Raw genomic sequence first — 25,376 nt, forward strand, 5'->3', positions numbered from 1 at the left:
AAATGAACTCTTGGCCTTTATTAAAAAGAAGGCAAGGAAAGTCCCCCTTTCCAAACATCCCTGGAATAGACATGCTGCAGGTTGGGCTATGGGAGGTCAGGCGGACTAGTGGACCCCCTGGAAGAGGACAGTCCCAGGACAGGGCACATGCCTCTGAGCATCTTAAAGACCCTTGAGGGTGAAATAAAACAGGGCACAGCACACACGACCTCTGTGTCTAAACGTATGCGGGTGGGACTCCTCCCTAGGAGGGTGGGCAGGGTGGGTGGAACCTGAGACTGGCCGAATCCTCCTAGACACACAGAACATTTGGGAGCTTCTCTGTCTCCTGGGAACAGGATGTGGTGACCGCAGGCTTGGGCTAAGAGGATGCTGCTGGAGAAGTAAAGGAATTTAGTGCTCTTCCTTACACGGGGTGCTGCGAGGATGAAGGAGGTAGGGGATGCCCAGACCCAGGTTCCTTGCTGTGGGTCAGAGCAGCTGTGGGTGTCCTGGCAGAGCGCCCCAGGGGAGATGTCTGTTCCCCATCAGGACAGCGGGACGCTGAACCTTCAACCCTGTGGGAGGTGGGCCTGGAGGTGGGATGAGGTGGGCTAGGCTTGTTTTCTGTTTGTGCTTCAGTAGAACACCTTCTCCAGATAGGCATTCAGGAACATCCCCGTGGGGTCCAGCTTTTCTCGGATGGCACAGAACCTCTGGAAGGCTGGGTACATTTTCTCAAAGTCCTTCCGGGTGCAGTTGTGGGCCTGAGGAAGCAACCGGAGACAACAGGCTTTGTTTCCTGGAGCTGGCATTTCAGCAGGGCTGCAAACCTGTGTCTGTGTGTGTGCATGTGTGATCCCCCATCCCTAGGCACACAGAGAGCACACGCGTGCAGGTATATGCATGCACACACACACATGCATGCACACACGCGCGTACCCACACCCATGTGGGGGCTCATGCACAACCCACGTGTGGTGTGTGTGCACATATGCACACACACAAACATGCATGCATGCACATACACATGTAATGTAAAGAACCCAAACAGGAGGGAGGAAGTTCTTGGAAAGTAGAGAAGGAAGCGGTTAAAATGCAGTGTTAAAGTTCCCGTTTCATTTGCCATCGGGCAGTGGAGGGGGCTCTGGCCCAGTTCTACTGCTAATTAGTAAGTCCCATCATCTCTGAGAGACCCCTAGTTTCCTGTCTGCTGAATGGACTCATTGCCTTATCCTGCTTATAGGGTTTCTATGAGAATTAAATAAAATGAAAGGTGAGCACTAAAAGCTCGAAGGGAACATGAATGCAGAGAAGCTGGTCTGGCTAAGGTAGTGGAGGTCCTCCTTCCTATGACTTGCTGAGCTCGCGGGTTCCCCACGAGGTTGGAGCCCTGGGCAGGCAGGGCCATAGGGAAGAGGGGCGCCCTCTGGTGGAAGCCCTGGCTCACAGTCGCTGCCCGGCTCCCACCCACGGGGAGGCTCCGACAGACGCGTCCTACCTTGGCCCAGTGGGGCCTGCCTCCCACCTTCTTCATGATGGTCTCGTAGGCCAGCCAGTAGTCCAGCCGCGGCACGTCCTTACCATAGGGCCTGAGGAGGGGGCAGGAGGAGGTGAGGCCACGCGCTTGTCTTGTGTGGGCTCACCCGTGGTTATCAGGCATCTCGCCCAGCACTTGTCCACGGGGCGGGAGAGCAGTGACTCAGCACCCTGCAGCTTTTGCTCAGAAGGATTTTGAAAAAGCTCACAACCTCTTACATATATTTTAACTGTCAGCTGAACGTTGCCATAGTTTTGTTGTTCAGTCACTCATGTCCGACTCTTTGCAACTCCATGTGTATGAGTGTGAATAATTTTAAATTAATACATTTTTCCTCTTATTATTAAAATTATTAATATTATTATTAAAAATTATATTATTTTTATATTATTTTATATTTATTTTATATTATTTTATATTAAATATTATATTTAAAAATATATTATTATTAAAAAATTAATACTTTTTTTCCACTTATTTGGGCTTCCCTGGTGGTTTAGTGGTAAAGAATCCACCTGCCAATGCAGGAGACTCAGGAGACATGGGTTGGGAAGATTCCCTGGAGGAGGAAATGGCAACCCACTCCAGTATTTTTGCCTGGAAAGTCCCATGAACAGAGGGAAAATCCCATGAACAGAGGAGCCTGGTGGGCTACAGCCCACAGGGTTGCAAGAGTTGGACATGACTGAGTGACTAAGCACAGCACATACACTTATTTAAAGATTTGAATTTTAAATCTGAATAGTTTAAAATGTAAATTTAAAAAATTTAATGTAAAGATTATTTAAAAGATACATACAAAAAAGCTTTATAATAAAGAAATAGATAGATATATAAATATTTCTATCAGAATCACCTCATTTGATGTATGGAAATCACGGCCAATGTAACCTAGCTGGTCAGTCCTTGCTGCAAAGTCAGACTTACTGACAGAGAAGAGTCAGAAGTCACAAAAACTCAAATGTTATGATGCAGCCCCAGGGGAATTTTCTTGCTTCTGAATTTGCATTCACAGGCAGGGACAAAACGGACAGACAGCTTGAGGACTGAGCTGGGCCCTAAGTTTATCCCTGCGTGAAATAAGCTGCCTCCTGTGTGATGTGGGTTTCTGAAATTCTCTTTTCTGGCTTCCGGACCACCCCACTCCAGGACTGCGCCCTCTTAAACTGTCCCTTGGGATCCTCTGAGTTTGGGGGTATTTTACAGACTGGAGTAATAAAGCATAGATTCAGGCTGGGTGAGAGGTGGTCTGTTTGTCTTTTACAAAGTCAGGGAAGGACTATTATCAGTGGTGGATGGGAAGGAAGAAAGATGTGTCTTAAGCAGGAAGTTTTAGAAAAGATAAGTTTCTTAAAGTGTGTGTGTCCATAAGCCTCATAAGGTAGGTCATTGCCCAACCACTTCAGGAAACAATAACACAGTATGAGCATAAGGCGTCTGCCTATGGCCCGGTGAAGCTGGTTAGATGGGCCTGCTGAGAGATGGTTAGATGGGTTACCTCGTCCAGGCATAACTCTCTTTTCTGCTGAACTGAAACCTGGCCTCACAGTCCTCAATGTTTCCAGCTCTCAGAATCATTGCCTAGGGCTGCACATGAGACAGCATAAACTTGTCATTCCTTAATATCAGTTTTGCAAAGGGTAGCTTTGCATATTCACATTAACATTTGGCTGTATGCTTAGTCACTCAGTTGTGTCTGACTCTTTGTGATCCCACAGGCTCTAGCCCATCAGGCTCCTCTGTCCATGGGATTTTCCAGGCAAGAATACAGGAATGGGTTGTCATGCCCTCCTCCAGGGGAATCTTCTGGACCCAGGGAATCGAACCTGTGATTTCTGCATTGGCAGGTGGATTCTTTACCACCAGGGGAGTCCATTATGTATTACATATTAATTAATAGTACATATTAATAATAACATTAACAATTATAGTTACCACATATAAATAATTAACAGTAATACTACATATTAATTAACATTAATGACCGCATTAACACAGTACAAGGTAGAAAGGGTAGTTGTTGGAACTGGAAGGAGAGAAAGACTATTTTCTGCTGCTAAGACCAGGGAAGTCTCCCTGGAGAAGGTGGCATTTGAACTGGCCTTGAAAGCTGGGGAAGGAGGGAGGGGCCCTTTGAAGCGGAGGACCTGCTTCCGCAGCCCCGCCCCCTCCACCACCGGCTTCCGCAGCCCCGCCCCGAGCCAGCCATTCACCTGTACATGATGATGTTCATGTAGCAGCTGTCGCGCTGGAAGCAGGGGCTCAGCAGGATGTCGTCCCCGCGAGTGAAGCGGACCTCCACGGGGTAGTGGGCCACCACCTTGGGGTTCGCCTCCAGCATGGCCTTCAGCTCCAGCAGGGCCTCTTTGGTCTTCTCTCTGCCCTCGGCCCGGGGTGGGAGAGGGGATGGAACCCAGACCTGAGGAAGGGGCCTCCGGAGATGTTCCATGAGGCTCAGCACGGCCTCCAGGAACCCCTTCCTCATGGCTTCTGCTCTTAAAGTCCTCACGGAAGCAGAGAGCTACCTCCTGCTCCTGCCCCAGCCCCCAGGACCCCCGCCCAATTGGGGGCTCTCCTCCGGGCTCTTCTCTGGCCACAGCTGTCCCAGGCCCTGGCCTCCTCTTCTTCAGACAGGATCAAGCCACTCTGATGCCAAGATTCCTAATTTTTCTAATAGTCCAGCCCTGAGAGTCTGGTGGCCCCAGCCCCTGAACACTGACGGAGGGATCCCCTAAGCCCTGAGCACTGATCCCCCTTTCCCTGGAGAAAGACAGAGAGGGGCAGTTCAGAGAGGAAGCTGCAGCGAGTAGGGTACAAACCTAGCCTCCGTCTCAAGGGGGTCCCTCCCCATGAAGAGGCCCCCAGTCTGCCAGGTGGGCTGTGTTAACGGAGAGCCTGAACACAGGTACAGTCTTTCAGAAGAACTAGATGCTGGCCACAAAGCCCCACGTTTCAGTCTAAACCTGCTCTCCCAGCCTCACGGCTGGAGAGGGGCCCGTGGGGAGAGTGGAGTGGACCCCATGGCTGGTTTCCCGAGAGCCACAATGGTGCAAGGACACTGCACGGGGACTCAGAACTTCCCGTTTCCCCCAGAAATAACAGGTAGGATGGCTGTGAGCAGGACCCAAAGGGAGCTATCTGTTGCTGACCCACCCGCAGGGTGGCCCACTCAGCCCTTACCTGGGGATGGCCCAGTCCTGGACATGCTGCTTGAAGCGGCACTCGTAGGTGAAGATCTTGTGGCTGAGGTTGCAGTTTTCCTTCTTCCCGTTGAACAGGAGCCAGAAGAAAAAGCGATTGATCCAGCCCACAAGGCCTGGCAAGAAGGTGCTGGGGGGCAGGGCATAGGGGTCGTGATCATCAAATTATCCAGCAGTGGGTAAGTACTGGCTGTGTTGCAGGCAGTGGACTGAGTCCTTTACACACTGGGGCTTCATTCTCTACATTCTGTGCCACGTGTGCTAATCTGCAGCCTGGAAATCCCTCCAGGGAATGTGAAGGTCCCCCTGCATCACTCTCCCTGTGGCTGACCGGGGCTCCAATTATGGATTTTAGTCTACATTTTATTCTTCTCTCCCTCTTTAATGACTAGGTTGTTTTTAGTGTTAAAGTGTTTCATCTTAATTGTGATATAAAAGAAAAAACCACATAATATAAAATTTACCCTCTTAACCATTGTTAAGTGTGCAGTTCAGTAGTGTTAAGTATATTCACATGACTGAGCAGTGGATCTCCAGAATCTTGCAAAACTGAAACTCTGTCTCCACTAAAAACTACCTCCCCATTTCTCTCTCCCTCCAGCCTCCATCAACTTCCATTATTCTCCGGCAGCCTTCCATACTTCTCATCTCTATGAATTTGACTACTCTGGCTGCCTCATATAAGTGGAATCACTCAATATTTGTCCTCTTATGTGTCTGGCTTATTTCAGTTATCATCATGTCTTCAAGATTCATTCACATGGCAGTCTGTGTCAGAATTTCCTTCCTTTTTAAAGGCTGTATAGTTTTCCATTGCGTAGCTATATGTCCCATTTTTTTTTTTATGTCCCATTTTGTTTAGTCATCAGTTGGATAGTTATGTTCACTTTTAGGTTGTGAACACAGATGTGCAAATATCTCTTTGAAATTGTGCTTTCAGTTCTTTGTGACATATAGTCAGAGGTGGAATTGCTGGGTCATAAGAGAAATTCTATTTTTAACTTTTTGAGGAACCTCATATTGTTTTCCATAGTGGATGCTCCAGTTTACATTCTCACCAACAGTGCATGCATCTTAAGTTGCATCCGAGTCTCTGTGACCCTGTGGACTGTAGCCCGTCAGGCTCCTCTGTCCATGGGGTTTCTCAGGCAAGAATACTGGAGGGGGTTGCCATTTCCTCCTCCAGGGCATCTTTCTGACCCAGGGATCGAACCTGCATCTACTGCATTGGCAGGCGGGTTCTTTGCCACTGAGCCACCAGGGAAGCCAACTCACCAAGACCCAATCCATTATTTAGCTTTCACTGCTGCATCCTTGGGCACATGGCCCAGCTAGCGGCCCAGAGCTGCAAGGGTGAGGCCAAGTGGACGTGGTTTCCAGAGGCCATTAAGTGAGAACCACATGGGTGGGGCTCAGAGGCCATGGAGCTCCCTCAGAGCATGCGTCCCTGCCCGGGATGTGGCCACTGTGATTTAGAGCTCAATTTATTTGGATGCTTTCTGGCTTGGACTCCACAGACACAGGCACATAAAGCTGCCAGGCTGCTGTGATGGAAGGGGAGAGAAGTCTGGCTGGGCATTTTCCACTCTCACTGCCGATCCATCATCTGATGGAGCAATGGCCTCCAGGCTGGACTCACTGTCTTTAATAAGACACCAAAGTCTCCAAGATAAAATAATAGATGGATACACTTAACAATAAGTTTAAATATGTCTATACACCATTAGGGCTTCCCAGGTGGTAAAGAATCTGCCTGTCAATGCAGGAGACACAAAAAATCAATCCCTGGGTCAAGAAGATCTCCTGTAGCAGGAAATGGCAACCCACTCCTGTATTCTTGCCTGGGGAAATCCCATGGACAGAGGAGCCTGCTGGCCTACAGTCCAGGGGGTCTCAAAGAGTCTGACACAACTTAGTGGCTGAACAACAACAACAGCAACATACTTTACATATGTGTTGCCTATATTATTTATGCGTATGAAACATTTCAAAAGTTTCTACCAGATGCCATTCCACATCTTAGCTGAATATAGTGTCACTGCTCAAGGACCTATAAGGCCTTCCTCATCACTCATAGTTATGTGTCTGGATGCTTGAGCCTGAGCACAGACTTCAGGCTGGGAAGGAGGTAAGAAACTGGACAATATGAAGGTTCACATCACCCATGAGCCAGGGTGTGCAACCTGGACATGGGTATTTTTAAAAACAAGCTCCCCAGGATTGGAATTCACTGCTCTGGACTGTGCAGACAGACCCAGTTTGCATCTCTGAAGGTGGGATGTTGTTCTTCTGATGGACCACATCCCCAGCAGTAGATGGCAGGTGCTGGGAAAAGATACAGTGGCATTCCTACCTGATCCAGAGTAGGAACTCCAGTAAGTAGAATCCAATAGCGTAGTCCCAGAACCAGTTGGCTGAAGAGGAGGGCGGCTGGGAAGCAGAGTCTGTGGTCAGTTCTGAGCTGGAACTGTGTGTCCCAGGAGAAGCTGTGTGTGTGTGTGCTGGGGGAGGGGGGACCCACTGGCCAGGACGACCGAAAGCCTCATTCCTGGTGGCACTGCTGATTCCCATGACCTGTCCCCTCTGTTTCGTGCTTATGTGATTGTTTTGCTTAAGACCAAGAATTGCCTGTGTATCTTCTCTGCAGAGCTGATGAGCCTGGTGTCTGGCAATCACCCTTTATGAACCCCATGCCAGCTCCATACACATAGTAGGTGTTCTGGCCTTCGCCTGACTTGTCTGGTCAACATCTTCCTAAGTGATGGCTTTATTTTATTCTGCTGAGAAGCAGCCTGTTTGCCAAGGACATGGTGGTGGGGAGACAAAACCATGGGTTTCTTCCCCTGGGGGTGGGAAGGATAGGGTGCTGGAGGGAAGATGGGATGTGCTAGCTGGCTCCTGAGGTCTGTCCTGACTGCTTAGGACTCAGTAGCCTGTCCTGCCCACACCTCCATCTTTGCTTCCCACATCTGCATTGTCCCTTGACCTCCTGCCCCTGTATCCCTCCTCACAGACTCACGGACCCTTACTGGGACCACCTTCCCTCTTCCTTCCACCCTCTGGCATTTAGTGCTCCCCTCTTCATGCTCAGGGATGCTCACCCTTTGCTTTTCCTCTCACCTCTCACCGATCATCAGGATGGTAACGGGCTTTAGGTGCCCTGGAGCTGGGCAGTGGGGGGTGGGGGGTGGTGGGGAGGATGCCCACGGCTACCTTGATGGTGTGGTCCTGGTAGATTACACTGACGTTCTCGCTGTGTGGGAACCAGAGAAAGCGGAAGTATTCGGATTTCTTCAGGTGACTGTCCAGGTTGTCAAGAACCTGAGGAAGGAGAGGAGATTGTGTTGGCCACAGGATGACGGTGCGGATGCTGGAAGTCAGGGCCCCCCATCAAAAGAAAATATCCCAAGTGGTCCTAACATTGCCAAAGAGCATGCGATGTGTCTTATAAGATGCTGGACATTAAGTGGTAATGAATCCACCACCAATGCAGGAGATGCAAGAGAAACAGTTTCGATCCCTGGGTTGGGAAGATCCCCTAGAGAAGGGAATGGCAACCCACTCCAGTATTCTCTCCTGGAGAATCCCATGGACAGAGGAGCCTGGTGGGCTACCATCCATGGAACCACAAAGAGTTGGATATGACTGAACACATGCATGCCATGGACATTAAAATGATCCACTTACAGGCTGACTTCATTGAGTTATGCAGAGGATAAAAATGAGTTCTCGTTTATCCTGACTTGGACATGGGTTTGGGCGGACTCCGGGAGTTGGTGATGAACAGGGAGGCCTGGTGTGCTGCGGTTCATGGGGTTGCAAAGAGTCGGATATGACTGAGCGACTGAACTGAACTGAACAATGAGTAGCACAGTAAGCTCCGTACAGGTGTAAGCTGCTGCTGCTACTATCACTCTTACATTGTCACTGTCAGCATCACTGTCATCATCACTTGTTCCCACAACCCCTGACACCGCAGTGGGCTTTAATAAGATGAACAGGAGTGTCTGGCTCTGAATAGCTCATCCATACATGTGGAGATGTCACAGAGCAAATCATGTCTCCCTGACACCCATCAGGCTGACACATGACAAATTCTGAGCCAAAGGAGATGCAGATTTGGGGTTTGACAGGCAGTTGGGAAGGAGAGGGAGAGTGCTGGTTTTGGAGTAAGTTCTGGATTCAAGTTCTGGCCTGGCGGCTTGCCAGTGGCACAACCTTGCTGGATCCATATCCCTGGAGCCTTGGCTTCCCACTGCTCATCCCCCGCCCCCCAACAACATATGGGTAGTTGTGCAAATGAAATGAGATAATCTATGCTGAAGCTCCTGAGTAGAGTGCCTGCCTTGTGGCATGTACCCAGTGGAGAGTTTAGGTTCTGAATGTGAACAATCCTGGCACACATCTGGGGATCCAGCCCTATTCCCCACCAGGTTCCCTGCTGTGACTCTCAGGAAGCAGCATCTCTTCATCTGTAGAACCAAGAAAGAAATAGCTTTCTGTCCTTCTTTTCTTCATTCCTTCCTTCCTTCTTTCCTTCCAGGACTGTTGTGAGAACCAAGGGAGGTCATGGATGTGAAAGTAGTTTACAAGCTGTAAACACAGCAAGATCAAACCAGTCAATCTGAAAGGGAATCAACCCTGAATACTCATTGGAAGGACTGATGCAGAAGCTGAAGTTCTAATACTTTGGCCACTTGATGCCAATAATTGACTCACTGGAAAAGACTCTGTTGTTGGGAAAAATTGAAGGCAAAAGGAGAAGGGGGCAGCGGGGGATGAAATGGTTGGATGGCATCACTGACTCAGTGAATATGAAGTTGAGCAGACTCTGGGAGATAGTGAAAGACAGGAAAGCCTGGTGCGATGCAGTCCATGGGATCACAAAGAGTCGGACATGACTTAGCGACTGGAAAACAACAAAAACAACCTGTGATTTCCATATCTGATCAGAAAGGAAGGAAAAACCAAGGTGAAACACCAAGGAATGAGCCCACCTAAAACTTCAATTTGGAGCACCTGGGAGCAGTGGAATTTTAGAATTCTGAATCCTGGTCATCACTTCAGAGAGGACCCCTGACTTGTTAACTGATGCTTGATGGGACCCAGGAGATACAGGAATGGGCGGACCGTTGTTGCCTTCCAGTGACCTGGCTGCTATCCCGAACCTGCCCTGCCACACGTCAGCCCAGGCTGTGGGTCACCCTATTCCATCTCTGCTCATATCTCTCCAGCCTTCCCCTAAGGTCTGCTCCTGCTGACGTGGCTTAGCCCGGGCCCTTCTTAGCTCTCACTGGCTCTTCTGCACTAGCTTCATAATTTGCCCTATTTTTCATCTTTCCAGACAACATCTACAGGGAAGCATCCCAAGACACAGTTCAAAAATCCCCAGCAGCTCTCCATTTCCAATGGAATTGGGCCCAAACAGCCTAGCATTAAGAGGACTTCTTCCACACACACTGTCCAGTACTGTTACCATTGCCCACAAGTGACCACGTGGAAAGGGTCAGATCTGAATTCAGATGTGCTGTAATTCAAATGCTCAATTTAACTCCACCCCTACCCCCACCAGGGCTGTCTCCTTCCATTCTAAGTGGTTTTTATTTATATTACATCCATCCCAGAAGCATATTACAGGTACGGAAGCATACATCTGTCCTGAAATTCATCAAGCATCTCATTCACATTTGGTTTCTCCTCGAGGGCAGACATCAGCACATAGTTTTCTGTTAAGGGCCAGATAGTAAATATATTAGGCTTTGCGCTGTTTCCTCCCGTCTGCTGTGGTAGCGTGAAAGCACCACAGACAATACATGAATGAGGATCACTGCGGTGTGTCAATAAAACTTTATTTATAAAAGCAGGTAGTGAACCAGATCTTCCCTGTGGGCCAGTTTCCTAAACCCTCACCCCAGAGCTGCTGGCCTAGGGACTTGGACACAGTAAATGCTGCAGGGTTCTTTCTTGTCGTTCGGTTGCTCAGTGATATCCGACTCTTTGCGACCCCATGGACTGCAGCACACCAGGGTTCCCTGTCCTTCACCATCTCCTGGAGTTTGCTCAAACTCATGTCCATTGAGTCAGTGATACCATCCAACCATCTCATCCTCTGTCATCCCTTTTTCTTCCTGCCTTCAATCTTTCCCAGCATTAGAGTCTTTTCTAATGAGTCGACTTCGCATCAGGTTGCCAAAATATCGGAGCTTCAGCTTCAGCATCAGTTCTTCCAATGCATATTCAGGGTTAATTTCCTGTAGGATTGACTGGTTTGATCTCCTTGCAGTCCAAGGGACTCTGAAGAGTCTTCTCCAGCATCACAATTTGACAGCATCAAGTCTTTGGCACTCAGCCTTCTTTACGGTTCAACCCTCACATCTATACATGACTACTGGGAAAACACTATATGGACCTTTGTCCACAAAGTGATGTCTCTGTTTTTTAATATGCTGTCTAGGTTTGTCATAGATTTTCTTCCAAGGAGCAAATGTCTTAATTTCATGGCTGCAGTCACTGTCCACAGTGATTTTGGAGTCCAAGAAAATAAAGGGCTCTATGATTCCTTATTTGAAGAGGAGGCCCTCTTCTGCTGGGCTGTAGACCCGTGAAAAGTTCAGCAAGAAACACCAGGTCCCTGTCACTGTCACTTCCACCCTGACTGGGTGATGGACCCATGACCCATCACCTCTGGGCGGAACCCTTTCTCCTGGGAGACTAGGGAACATGCTCTGGAGCTCTGCCTGGAGGATGGGACTGAGAGAGCAGAAGATCCCCCCTTCTCTCCTGTCCCAGCCTCCAGGGCCATCCTCCGTTGCCCAGAATCTTAGCAGTAAAGTAACAGTGGCACCCCTTTCTGGGAGCCCAGGTTCCGACCCAGAATGGAGTCACGAGAGCCACTTTCACACCATACCTTGTGCCTGTGTCCTGGCATCTGTCATTTCCTTTCCTCCCTGCTTCAGAGGGACAAGGCCTATCTCTCCCCCCATGCGAAACTCTAAGCGCCTCGAGGCGGACAGCACGCACACTCCAGTTCTGTGCCCTCTGCGTCCCTACCAGAGCATTGCGTGGTCACTGGAAGATGGAGCCCCTGCCCTGGACCGATCCCACTGTGACTCTTCAGGGCCTGCAGACGGTCCTATCTGGGGGAGGAGGGTCCCCAGGATCATCTTTCCTCAGTCTGACTGGTGGTTCCCGGGAGCACCATCAAAGGGGGCGGGCCCCAGAGGAATGTCTTCCTTGGCATGTCATTGGCAGGAGGGGTTCTAGAGGGTTCGGTCCCGTCCAAAATGAGCCCCGCTACTGAACTGACTCACAGGACTGATCACCAGGCCTGTGAGCGGAAGCTGAGGGCTCCCTGTCCCATGGTCGGGGTTGCCCAGGCGTCAGTGGCCGGCTGCCCAGAGAGTGGTGGGCACTGGGATGCTGCTGGCGAGGTTGGTGTGTCCCAGGGACCACCCCTGCTTCCCGTGGAGTTGGGGGAGGCAGTGATCCAGGCAGCGGCTGTACTTCTCACATCTCATTATGGTTTGTGTGGCATAAAGGGCAGAGGTTGACAGCCATTTCCAAAATCCTCCAGTCTTCTCGGTAACTGTGATTTCATACCAGCTAGGCTGCAGAAAGTTGGGAATGCTGAGACCTTGTCATAAGAAGCCAGGGAGGCCACCCCTTTCTTGGCCCCTCTGCCCAGAAGCACTGATTCCAACTCTCCCTTCCCTTCAGATGGCGTTGAGCAGCCTTCAGAAGCTGTGTTGAGGTGCAGATAAGAGAATCAGATCTGGGAAGCAGGGAGCTGCGTCTGAGATGGACCACACGCAGCATGGGGGTGGGCAGGAGAGGGAAAACCTCAGAGAGGGGTGGATGTTTAATAAATTCTTCCTTGTGGCTCAGACAGTAAATCTGCTCTCAATGTGGGAGACCTGGGTTCGATCCCTGGGTAGGGAAGATTCCCTGGAGAAGTGAATGGCAACCCACTCCAGTATTCTTGCCTGGGAAATCCCTGGACAGAGGAGCCTGGTGGGCTGCAGTCCATGGGGCTGCAAAGAGTCAGACACGACTAAGTGACTAAGCATACATTGGTTCTCAGGCACCTGCCTGCTCCTGGAAATGAGGTCTCATCATTTTTCTTTTCGGAAGGAAAGCATTCAGGGGGAGCAAGAGTGAGGAGAAGCTGCTCCGGGGACAGTTTTCTGATCGGTCCTCTTTCCTTCCTCCCTGGACTGCCCTCCTCTGAGGGGAGCAGCCTGGGACTCGGCTTCCCACCTGCATCTTACTCTTCCTCACAAGCATTCCCAGCCCCTTGAAGGGGCCCTTTAAAGGCTGCTCTGAGCAGAGAGGGTAAAAGAGAATTGAATGCAGGGCCATGGACAGCACACGCCCCTGGGAGGAAATCATAGGGTTGTAAATGCCACCTGCCCTCTGCGCAGTCCCTGTCTGTGGCCAGAGACTGGGCAGGGAAGGCTTGTCCACGGATGCGATGGACACTGATGATGGGCCTGGTGGAGACCCATGCAGCTCCGGGCGGACGGGCAGCCGGAGCTGTGCAGAGGGGAGGGAGAGAATCCACAGAGGACCTGCTGACTCACAGAAGAGGAGGCAGCGCGGCATTCAGCCTTGTGAGCCCTCAAGGGAGGGGCTGGGGTCACAGGGGAATGATGGGGGACTCCACACCAGGATTCACGCCCCTCCCCAGGGATAAGAAGACCCAACATCCCCAGATGCTCCAGGTGAGAGAAGGACCCTGTGTCTCCAGGGTGGGGCGATGAGGCGGGGCACAGTTTTGTATCCAAGTAACGTCAGTGCTGGAAAAGACCTCAGGGTTCATCTAGTCTGACCCTACTTTTAAAACGGCAAAGAAGGGACTTCCCTGGTGGTCCAGTGGCTGAGACTCCACGCTCCCAATCCAGGGGACTTGGTTTCGATCCCTGGGCAGGGAACTAGATCCCACATGCTGCAACTGAGACCTGATGCAGACAAATAAATAATTTAAAAAATAAAAAGGCTCCAAAAGTTTGAAGGGCTTGGTCCTGGTAGGAGCCCCGGGGCCAATCCTACTGGCAAAAGAAGCAATCTCTTTATCTCTGGGTCAAATTATTCAGCTTAAAAATGAACAAGTTCTGACCTAAGTGAGAGGCTGGAAGGTGGTCCCTTTCTGGTTGAAGGTGATCTCTGCCCATCTCCTCTCTCTGCCTGAGATGCCGACCCCTTAACCTGCCCGCTGCTCCATTGACACCATGCTCTCTGAGGTCAGCAGTGATCTCCTGATGACCAGACCCTGGTGTTGCTCCCCAACTCCTCACAGTGTTGGACTTGTCTGGCTGCTCTGTCCTGGACACTCAGCACTAAGGCTCCTTCTCTCCTCACCCAAGCCCTTTTTCCGTGGGTGACCACGTCTACTCTCCCAGCCAGTCGCTGAGGGGAGTGTTGACCTCTGCTTTGCACTGAATTGCATTGACCTAAAATGCAACGTGTAGAAGCCCTCATCCTTGGCATGTGACTATATTTGAAGCTAGGGCCTGCTTGGAGTGAACAAGAAGCTTAGATCAGCCCCTTAACACTGGTCTGGGGATGTGGCTAGTTGAAGCAGTCTCTTGAGGTGGCTCAGAGTCTGGGGTGACTCCAAGTGGACTGGTTCCACCCTTTTGGAGCTCGCTGGCTTAGCCACACAGTATCACTGTCAAACAATTCCATGAAATGTCCTTGTAATCCTTTCTTGGGCCAAAGCATCAGGCAACTCATTTGCCAAGACTGGCCCACACGTGCTCAGCATTGATGCTCTAGGAATCAGTGCCGCATCCCCTGGACCAGCAGTCCCCAATATTTTTGGCACCAGGGATTGGTCTCATGGAAGACAAATTTTCCACGGACCAGGATGGGGTAATGGTTTCAGGATGATTCAAGTGCATTACATTTACTGTGCACTTTATTTCTGTCATTACTACATCAACTCCACCTCAGATCATCAGGCATTAGATCTCAAGGAATGGGGACCCGTGCCCAAGAGCATCCTTGGAATCACTTTTTCAGCCACCAGTGGAGAGTTCTGGGGCTAAAGTTCCACCAAACACCACGTGTGCATGCGTGCTCAGTTGCTTCAGCTGGGTCCGATTCTTTGCAACCTTACCGACTTTAGCCCACCAGGCTCCTCTGTCCATGGGATCCTCCAGACAAGAATACTGGAGTGGGTTGCCATGCCCTCCTCCAGGGGACCTTCCCAACCCAAGGATTGAATCCGAAACTCCTGCGTCTCCTGCGTTGCAGGCAGATACTTTACCGCTGAGCCACCAGGAGAGCCCCATCAAACACCATGCCTCTGCATAAAGGACCTTCTGCATTTAAATACTTTGCCGTGAGGTTTAATGTATTAGAAATTCCAATGGTAGGGATTTTTTAGACCAGATGCTAGATAACAGTATTTTCCATTTTTCACTGCCTAGGTACCCTGAGGAGCATATTTTAGTACTGAACTAGGTACTTTTCAAGTGTTATCTGATTTAATGCTCAGGTTCAATACTTTAAGGTAAACATGATTTACTGTTTTTGGATGAGGAAACTGGGGCTCAGCAAGGTTCAATGGCTGACTCAAGGTCACAGCTTGGGGGTGGTACTGCCAGCATTCAGTTTGACCCCAAATTCCACCGTAACTGTGTGGGGCCAGCAGTGTTCACATCACTACCAACTCCATCGGTGCAGGGGGTCTACTCATATTGAATGGTGAGGTGACTATGGAGGAGCTCAGATGCTGAGGAACTTGGAACCATAGATTTGAGTCCCGTAGCTTAGCAATTACCAGGGATAGATCCATGCTTATCAGGCATTTCTGGTCTATGGCATGCTATCCATCCGTCCTTACATCAATCCATCATCCATTCATCCATCCGTCTGATCATCTGTCCATCTAGTCATCCATCCACGTATCCATTCATCCATCCATCCAATCATCCATTTTTCCAGCTAACCAACATGGATTTTCATTCATTCAAAAAACATTGCCATCATTCAGAAGCCATCCTTTCTGCCCCTTATCACCCAGCTCCTCTGAGCTCCCCTGACCTGCTCACAAAGGGATACTGCCACAGTATTCTGGGGTCAAAGAAGGGCTGGTGAGGTCAGCTCACTGTCCCATTCTGGGGACCTGCAGAGCTCAGAGGAGCATGACTTATTAATGTCCTCCATTTCTTTTTTGAGGCTGAGCAGTGGCGAATGAGAGACAGTACCTCTTTCAAGGTTGAGGGGAAGGTGGTCTCCTGCAGGTGGAACTGGGGCACACACTGCAGTGTGACTGTGAGGACGACTCCGAGGCAGCCCAGGTGCACGCGCGCAGCCTGGAATACCTCTGCGTTGCTGGACTCGGAACACTCGAGAATGGTCCCGTCGGCCATCAGCAGGGTCAGTGCCACCACCTGGCAGTGGGAGAAGAACCACGCTTCAGTATCCCAGGCTTCCGGTAAAGCCCTCACTTCCTTGTTTGTCCTTGCAAGTGAGGCCCAGTGTCTCCGATTCCCAGATGTATCTGGTCATGAGTCCCACCATGTATCTGACCCTGGGGACTTTCCCAGCTAGGTTTCCAATCCCAGACCGAGGGAGCCTCAGTCTTGGGGGAGGGTAGGAGGAGAAATGGAGTGAGGGGGCTGTGTCTGGGTGGCATCAGCCCTCAGCAGGGAGGGGGCCCATCCATCACAGGCATTTCCGTGGCACCCCAGTGGCTTGCCCTCCCCCAGCTGCCTTGCTCATCCTGTGGATTTCAAAGTCAGGATTCAGCAAGCTTGTCCTCTGCCTGGAAGAGAGCTAAGATGAGATCAGTTCCAAAGAGCCACGAGGCCCTGGGTGGGGAGCTGGCCATGCTGTCCCAACACGCAGCCCTGGGGACCAGAGTCTCTTGCAGGCTGTCTGCTTGCTGCCCTCCTGAGCACCATCTCGGCCAAGTCCAGTCCATTTTCTCATTTGGGGACCTCTCCCTTGCCTTTGGATCTAGAATCCCCTACTTGGCCCTACCAAACGTGGAATCTCTGGGCTCTGCAGAGTGGGCCGCCCAGTTGGAGACAGGTGATGAACATCACTCTCCTTGCCCCTGTTTCCAGAGGAACCCTTCTTCATTGTCTGCTGAAGTCCCTGTCCACACTCTGCTATCCGCTCACTGGGACGGAAATTGCTTTTGACATGTGCAGTTGGCGGCGGGGTGCCCAGGGTGAGAGAACAGATAAAGCTGAACTAATTCTGATTAACAGCGACCAGAACCAGAGAAGAGAAGCTGGCAGAAGTGGGGCACAGTGGCCTGCTGTAGGAGTGAGGGCGTTAGGATAATCTTTATTAAAAACAAACAAACAGACTTTGTTGGAGATCTGGGGCTGAGCTGAGCACTGGCCAGTGAAACAGCAGCGGGGTCCAGCGATAATAAAGGAGGGCCCTGACTCACCAGCTGTGTGATCTTGGATGTGTGACTTAACCTCTCTGTTTCCTTATTTGTGAAATGAGGGTCATAACCATCTCAGAGAGAGTAGGTGAAGCACTCAGCTAAGTGCCTGGGGGACAGTAGATACTAAAGATGCCAGTGTCTTCCCCTTGCTCCCTGCCATCAGCGTACTTGTAGAATTAAACAGAGGAGCTCTCATCCCCACGTGCCAGGGCCTGTCTTGCTTACCTGGGCTTCCTAAGGGAAAGAAAGTAAAAGTGAAAGTCCCTTGTGAAAGTGAAAGACTCTTTGTGACCCCATGGACTGTAGCCCACCAGGCTCCTCTGTCCATGGAATTCTCCAGGTAAGAATACTGGGGTGGGGTGCTATGCCCCCTTCCAGGGGATCTTCCTGACCCAGGAATTGAACCAGGGACTCCTGCATTGCAGGTGGAAGGGGTAGGGAGTTGATAGCTTATCCCTTAAGGGGCTCTTCCTGACCCAGGAATCGAACCAGGGACTCCTGCATTGCAGGTGGAAGGGGTGGCTCCCAACGCATGTCGTGAACTGTCATTGGGCCCCCAGGCTCTCATACACACTGTCTCATTAACCCTCAATCCCCCACAGGTTGAGGAGGATTCTCTTGAGGTAACAGCTGAAAACAGGGATGCCCAGATGAGTTAAACAACCTGCACACATGTGCACACCTAATGCATGTGGGAGGCAGGTTTTGGGCCCACATCTGAGTCCCAAACCTGTGCCCCATACTGGACTCCCATGAAGTTTAAGAAATACTTTTGGGTGGGAACTTCCCTGGCAGTCCAGTGGTTAAGACTCTGCCTTCCAGTGCAGAGGGCAGGGGGTTTGATCCTTGGCTGGGGAGCTAAGATCTCACATGCCAAAAACCAAAACATAAAAAAGAAGCAATATTGTAACAAATTCAATGAAGATTGTAAAAAGTGAAAGAAAAGAAAGTGAAGTCATTCAGTCTTGTCAGACTCTTTGCCACCCCACGGACTGTAGCCTTCCAGGCTCCTCCACCCATGGGATTTTCCAGGCAAGAGTATTGGAGTGGGTTGCCATTTCCTTCTCCAGGGGATCTTCCTGACCCAGGGATTGAACACTGGTCCCCTGCGCCGCAGGTAGACTCTTTACCGTCTGAGCCACCGCGGAAGCAAAGTGGTCCACATCAAAATAATCTTAAAAGCTTTTGGGTGAAGGTCAGGTGTGATCCCAGGCCTGTGTGCTCGGCTCCTTCTTGGCTCCTCCCCAACTTGCTAACTTGGAAAGGCCCTACACCCTGCCTGGCTTCCAGTTCAGAGCTTTCCCTGGGGATGGAACCCTTTGCTCTGCTTGCCCTTTTCCCCAGGGTGGCCAGGAAGCTCCCCAGAGATGGGGAACTGTGTCAACACACACGGGGGTGGCTTTGTCACTTGTGTCTGCTGGGGACTCATGAGGTTCAGAGAGACAATGTTTCTGGAGGGCCCTGCAGAGTCTCCATCAGAAGAGAGACCCAGGTGTGTTCAAGGCCCCCACAGAGCTCTGCCGACACCATCCTGGAATGCCTGCTTGTCAGGAGCACCGATGACAAGGGTGAAGGGGCCCTGGCCCATCCTCCCCTCTCCCTGGTGGTCAGCATCGAAGCAAGTGAACTCACTTGTGTGGCCAGGATGCCGTGCTTGATCCCCGTGTTGTGGGTTCCAGACCCGATGACGCCACCTGCTGTCACGTCTGACACAGCTCCCAGGCTGGGGGGAGGAGGAGGGACACAGTCAGGCTTCCTGGGACAATACCTCCCAGGGTTGTGGTGCAAGGCCCCTCAGAGCTCAGGTCCATCTCCTGCCTGGGAATCTCGTCCCCAGTTCAGCTTGCAGAGTCAGACATGACTTAGCAACTAAACAACAATTTCTTTCTATTCTCATATAATGGCCCCTGGACACCCGGGGGTGGGGAGATGGATGCCCTGTGGGGATGGGACAGGGATCCAGAGAAACAGGTGCATCCTAAAACGTGCTCCTCTCTGGCCCCTGCCAGATCCTTGAGTGTCTGGCTGAGGTCAGGGTGGGGAGCAATGGTCATCACTGGCACCTGCCCTGGGAATGGGCGAGGTGGCTCTTACTTGGACAAAGCCAGGCCATGCTTGTCCAGCTGCGGGTGCAGGTCAGTCAGGAGGATGCCGGCCTCCACGGTCACCTGCTTCTTCTCTGTGTCCACCTGCAAGAGACCGGCACAGGCTAGGATGAGCTAGGCAGTCACCCAGCCCCCGTCCTGCAGCCATGCAAGGCTGTGAGTACGAGCATGTCTGTCCCAGCCCACAGTCAGCCCAAGCTGCCTCCTGCTGCAGGCAGCCAAAAGGGGGTGCAGGCAGAGCCCTAGAGTGCTGGGGCTCAGTGACTGTCCTTGCAACCCTTCTAGTCACAGGGGAAAGAAATAAGGGGCAGGGAAGAGAAGAGGTTTACTCAGGGTCACCATAGGGCTGGGACTGGCGCCCAGGTCTCCTCAGCCACGTGGGACAGTGGTTCTATGCCCTGACACCCCTGGCTACCCGTGGTGGGGAAGGGAGGGGAGGAGCAGTCTTTCCATTTCACAGCCTGGAGACTAAAGTTCAGGGATTCTAAGTCACTCGCCCAAGGTCACACAAACATCGGCAGTGGAAACGAGATAAGAATTCACATCTGTGGACTCCAGAACACACATTTCACCGACCTGAGCACAGAGCCTGGGCAAAATCAATTACTAGAGCCCGGTCCTCACTAATTAGCAATCAGAGTTAATTCCTGCCATGACTGATGTTTTGACCAGAGCATTTTCTACGGGGTGGAGATGGTTGGCCTGAGCAAATCAGGAAATAAATAGTACAGAGAAATCTAGAATCTCTGCTAGCAGAGATGGAGGGGCAGGTACCAGGAGAAAATGACAGCTCAGAGGAGCTGGCCCTGTCGGGTGGGAACAAGAGCCCTGCATGGCCTGCTCCCTCATCCCTGGCAGGCTCCTGGTTGTGGGCAGGGGAGGGGAGGGTGTGAGCTGCTTGAATGAATGTATCCTAGCACAGGGCTGGTGTCAGACTCCCGAGGCTGCGCCAGCTCTGCCGCTGGTCAGCTGTGTGACCTTAGGCAAGTCACGCCCCCCTCTCTGATCTTCAGTTTCCCAATATGCAGAACAAGTTAAGTGTAAATCCTGGATTTGTCATGAATCCACCTTTGGAGGCCTGACTTGTGGACATCCTCTCTGTGGCCACAAGGGTGCACACAGACCAGATGTGAGGCTTGAAGGAGTCCAGGGCAGGCCCTGTGGGGGGTGAGGGTGATCACAAGTGGACCAGGAATGGGGGGGGGTCACTTTGGGACTCAAAGGCCAGGAGGGGATGAGGCATGAGGGAAGAGGAGCCTCCACCTCCACCCTGGAGTCAGGGAAGCGGCATGGGGTGCAGCTGAGGCAGAGAGCCCAGAGCTCCGAGTACCTTGAGGACGCGGTTCATCATGCCCATGTGGATCATGAAGCCGTCAGTGCAGGCGATGTCTGAGGGCGAGTGGCCACCACCCACCACCTTCACCCGCTTGTTCTGCTGCCTGGCCAGGGCCAGCACCTGTGGAGGCAGCACCTGCATCAGCCTCAGCCCGGGCCTTTCTCTGCGAGGCAGCTGGCCACCCAGGCGTTGCATCCCCAGTCCCCCAGGCACTGCCTGGCTGGAGGCCGCCGTGCAGGCCACTCCAGGAAAGAGCCAGAGAGAAGGGCCAGGAAGTGAGTGGGGTGCAGGCCAGCACAGCTCAGAAGAACTTTGCACACAGGACATCAGCTCTTAGCTCAGTATGAAGCCTGTTTTCTCGGCATTCAAGGCCCTCGGATCCATTCAAAGCCACTCCACCTCTTAGCCGTCCTCTTTCGCCCTCTCTGCTCCGCAAACATTCCCACCCCCAGCCACTGAAGACTCTGATCATTCTTCACCTGTCCTCTCCTCATCTCCCACTGCTCTACCCCAGCTCCCTTTTGAGCTCCTATTCATCCTCCAGGCTGACTCAGTGATCATTTTCCTTCATTCTTCTCCTTGAGAAAGTGGGGGCTTCGAATCCAGGTTTAAAATCTGGCTCTGATACTATTTAATAACAAGGGGAAATTCCAAAGCCTCTCTGAGACTGTTTGCCCTTCTGTTAAATGGGCTAATAATCACTACCTCACAGATATGGATGGGGACAGGTGAGACCACAGATATGAAGCAGGTGGTGCTGATCACCAGTGGTGGCCATGTCATTCCCACGCATGCACAGGCTCACAGACATGTGAATCTCTCCCCTCTTTGTGCTCTGCTAATTCTAGTGAAACATGCATCCTCTGGGTTAGTCCTATGCAAACTGTCTTGGGGTAAGCCTTTCAAGAGCAGAGGTTGGGTCTTGTCCATTCATTCATTCATTCACTCATTCATTCAACAAATATTCATTAAATGCTTTCTGTGTGCCCGATAAAGGGCTAGGTGTGCTAAGGATGCAATGGAAAACAGGAAAAACGTGGCCTTACATCCTTATGGGGGAGAGAGAAAAAAGTATGAAAAAGTCCATGTCAGTGAAGTAGCTGCAGGTTTTGAATGCAGTGAAAGAAATAAGCAAGGATCCGAGATGCAGAAGATGGGGACATCCTCAGATGAAGTGGTCTGGAAGTCTCTGAGGAGGTGATTTACCCTGAGTGCTAAACGATGCAAAGGTGTTGGTCCCGTGAAAAGTGAAGGGTCAGGCATTCCAGGTAGTGGGAATAGCAAGGGCTAAGATACAGAGGTAGGAAAATGCTTGGTCTGTCCTGTGATCAAAAGTAAAGAATCCGCCTGCCAGAGCAGGAGATGCGGGTTTGATCCCTGGGTCAGGAAGATCCCCTGGAGAAGGACATGGCAACTCACGCCAGTATTCTTGTCTGGAAAGTCCCCTGGACAGAGAAGCCTAGTGGGCTACGGTTCACGGGGTCACAGAGTCGGACAGAGATCAGTGGTGAGACCATTTCAGGCCGTGGCAGGTGGGGAAGGGGTGGTGGCCGGGGCTTTGTGACACCAGTGTTGGGGAGAAGGAGGTGGATTCTAGAAACTTCCAAGCCAGGACTTGCTGAAGTCAGATAAGGGTAAAAAAGGGACAGTGACCTACTTCCTGGCTTCCAGTTTGAGCAACCAGGTGGTTGGTATAGAGTTAGGAAGACCGCAATAGAATAGGTTGAAAGCAAACAAACATCAAAAACATCCTTCGGGGCATCAAAGTTTGCTATGTCTCTGATGAAAGAAGTCATATGCCAATCTGCAGCTCAGAGAAGAGACCTGAGCCAGAAATAACAATCGGGCAGCCACTGGTGGGCACCCCAGGTGGTCACGTGAAAGTAGAGTTCAGCTGGAGGCAAACCTCATGGTGCTGTTGCCCAACTAGCAATTCTGGGGTGGGGATGGGGGTCTTAGCCAGGAAGTCGTCCTCTCAGCCTCCTCTCTGGGGGCATTTCTGAGCCACATTCCTGATCCGGATGGAACTGGAGGTCTGGTGGCTGGGCCATCGGGCACTGTTCTAAGATACTCACCTCTCTGATCTCCTCCACGGATGTGGGCTGAAAGTACATCTCCGGGCAACAGCCATAGGTCCTTGCCCAGTTTTGGAATTTGACCCCCTTGTACCCGTGGACCTATGTGATAGGACAAAAGCTGAGTCACCTCCAGTGAGTGGTCTCAGACTGCCTGACCCCCATCCTTCCACTGCCCTGACATTGTAGAGACGGGAGGCTGAGGCCATGGCGCTGAGCCAGCCTCCAGATTTGCCCTCGTCACCCCTCTGCGCCCCTGGGAAGCCTAAACACATGTCAGAAGTTCTGAAGCCAAGTGGCCATGTGGGGGCTTCTTGCTACCATTTTCTTCCATCAGCTCATGGTGGAGGGAGGCGGTTCTGGGGCTGGGCAGATCATGCAGAAAACTCAGCACTCTTAGGAGAAGCAGGGAGGTGAGATCAGGGGTGCGGCTGGAGAAAGCAGTATTTGGTTCCTGCTCTGGTGTGGTGACCCCTCTGAAGGGCCCAGTGGTACAAGGCGCACTGGGCTGAGTAGGGCAGTGGGGGAGGGGCTGCAAGAGCCGGCCCGGTGGCCCAAGAAGGAAGGAAACTGGCCTTCAGCTTCCCTGCCAGTCTTCTCCTGCAGGAAGGGGCGCGTCTGGGAGGCTCCATGGCAGCCTTTCCTGGCCTGGAGGCCAAGCAGGGAGCCCTGGGAAATGGATTTCCATTTGAGGGACCCCTGCTGTGTGCCTGGGTTCCTCCACATGGCATACCTTTTTAGGCCTTACAGCGATACCACCGGATGGATGATATCAACGCTCATTTTCAGGAGCAGAAACTGAGGCCCAGAGAGGTGCAGTAACTTCCCCAAGCTCACACAGCCACCCAGGAAAGATACAGGAGCACAGCCCAGGCCTTCCTCTTCTATCCCTTCCCCAGCACCCCAGCGGCTCCTCAGAGCCTCGAGTCCAATTTGAAGGCTTCCCTGTGGCCACCCCTCAGCCCCACACTTGCCCAATTTTGCCCCTCTGCCCCAAGCCAGGTTCACGGGCTCAGTCTGGATGTAGCCGGTGGGGCTGACCGGCCGAACTGACCCGACCAGCGGTGCCATTTGGCCCTACCATGGCTCCAGTGGTGGGTCGGTGGCCTCGGCTGACTCCGGCTTCCTCTGGGAGCAGAGTGCAGGGCAGCAGGGCCCTGGGGCAAAGCAGAGGTGCTGGAAGCAGCGGTGAGGTGACAGTGAACACAGAGGTTCAGCGAGGCACAGAGGGGCCCACCGGAGGCAGATAGGCCGTGTGACGACAGGCTCCACCCAGACAAACAGCCGCTGGGCCGGCCCTCTGCCCGTCAGCCCCTCTCAGGCAGCAGGTGGGGAGGCAGCCTGCACAGGGTGGCCGGTTTTCCCTCAAAAGCTGGTGAGCTCTGACCCCAGGAGGGTCTTTGGGGGCTTTCTGGAGCTAAAGGACCCCTGGCCTTGAAACTGAGTCCTTAATGCCACAAATCAGGGGAGGTCGTGACCTGGGCCCGTGTGTTAGTTCATTTGTCAGAGTTGGGGGAGGATTTCCCCAGGCCGCCCACTGCTACAGGGAGACAGGACAGGATGCTGGCGGCTGTAGCGGGGCTGGGGCGGGGGGAGGAGAGGGACAAGTGACGCAGCCCAGGCAGAGTCTCCTAGCTGAAGTCTTCCTTCTCCAGGCCGTAGGGTAGACAGGCCCGCGTTCCTCTTTCGTGCGTTGCTGGTTAACCTCCGTGAACCTCAGTTTTCCCTTCAGTAAAGCGGGGGCATATGCATCTGTGCCGAGTTGCTTCAGTCGTGTCCAACTCTGTGTGGCCCCGTGGACTGTAGCCCGCCAGGCTCCTCTGTCTCTGGGATTCTCCGGGCAAGAATACGGGAGTGGGTTGCCATGCCCTCTTCCAGGGGATTTTCCCGACCCAGGGATCAAATCCACATTTCTTAGGTCTCCTGCATTGGCAGGCTGGTTCTTTACCACTAGTGGCCCCTGGGAAGCCCTAAAGTGGGGGCACTTTTGCCTACTTCTCTGGGCAGACATCAAGGTTAGAGCAGACGTCTGAGAAGCCCTGGGACACGATCAGAGCCTGAAATGGTATCAAGCTCCCGGCTCTGAGCTTCCAGTGGCAGATTCCTTGGGACATTCTTGTCCACGTCACTGCCCCTTGGCTCCACGCCTGGCACCGCCCTGGCCTCTGAGGCACGTTTGTGCAACAGAACAGATTAACCAGCACTGAGCACCTTGGCATCAGATCTGTCCAGGCCAAGAGCTGGGGTCTAGTGGGAAGTGAGGGTGACAACGCTGGGGTTTGGGAGATGAGGCTGGGCTGGAGGAGCAGAGCATGGGGCCAGACACACACAGGAGAAGTTCTGGGATGGGGTGGTCCGAGTCACACCTGTGTTCTCAAAACCAGGGTCTCACACAGCTTACCAGGTACAGGTGTGTATTCATGTTCGCGTGTGTGTGAACATGATCACACCCGCCAACTGCAAATGTATGTGCTGGGGGCGGGGGTGGGGTGGCAGCTACATGCGCCCCACAGGGAGATCCCAGCTAGTGGAGATGCTGCTCTTTATGATTGCTTAGAGGCCGCTCAACAGCAGAGAGGAAAGAATGGGATGGGTGCCGAATCTGCAGAGTGCAGGGCCACAGAACAGAGCCGACTGGGGACAAGAGATGGAGCCTGTGTTATGGGCTGAATCGTGTCCCCTCCCCCACCCTTAAGTTTCTAAGTTGAAGGCTTAACCCCCAGGGCCTCAAA

The 25,376-nt window shown here is 52.1% G+C and overlaps 1 protein-coding gene across 4 annotated transcripts; it reads right to left on the reverse strand.

Annotated features, from left to right (window-relative positions):
* Window positions 1–3: 3 nt before the first annotated feature.
* On the reverse strand, window positions 4–23,905 carry LOC110140276 (L-gulonolactone oxidase). Of its 4 annotated transcripts, none has more exons than XM_070459617.1 (12): window positions 23,726–23,904; window positions 22,645–22,746; window positions 20,564–20,689; window positions 19,223–19,317; window positions 18,761–18,851; window positions 15,930–16,115; window positions 7,933–8,040; window positions 7,073–7,149; window positions 4,700–4,849; window positions 3,733–3,951; window positions 1,481–1,571; window positions 4–746 (listed from the first exon to the last, which is right to left on the reverse strand). In XM_070459617.1, the coding sequence occupies exons 1-12, from the start codon at window positions 23,726–23,728 to the stop codon at window positions 618–620; spliced, it is 1,377 nt and encodes a 458-aa protein (XP_070315718.1). In that variant the 5' UTR covers window positions 23,729–23,904; the 3' UTR covers window positions 4–617. The 4 variants fall into 4 exon arrangements, with proteins under 4 accessions (XP_070315718.1, XP_070315719.1, XP_070315720.1 ...); XM_070459618.1 differs by having other exon boundaries at window positions 3,733–3,897; window positions 23,726–23,900; XM_070459619.1 differs by lacking the exon at window positions 20,564–20,689 and having other exon boundaries at window positions 23,726–23,905.
* Between the last annotated feature and the right edge of the window lie 1,471 nt (window positions 23,906–25,376).

Source organism: Odocoileus virginianus, chromosome 31 (genome assembly GCF_023699985.2).
Source record: "Odocoileus virginianus isolate 20LAN1187 ecotype Illinois chromosome 31, Ovbor_1.2, whole genome shotgun sequence".
Taxonomy (NCBI): domain Eukaryota; kingdom Metazoa; phylum Chordata; class Mammalia; order Artiodactyla; family Cervidae; genus Odocoileus; species Odocoileus virginianus.

What these genes read in the sequence shown, in the direction of transcription:
- LOC110140276 (XM_070459617.1), bottom strand. An exon ending in ACCAGGACCACACCATCAAG is followed by an intron (nt 7,150 to 7,932) that starts GTAGCCGTGGGC and finishes TCTGCTTCCCAG; the next exon opens with CCGCCCTCCTCTTCAGCCAA. An exon ending in ATGAACATCATCATGTACAG is followed by an intron (nt 1,572 to 3,732) that starts GTGAATGGCTGG and finishes CCCCCTCCTCAG; the next exon opens with GCCCTATGGTAAGGACGTGC.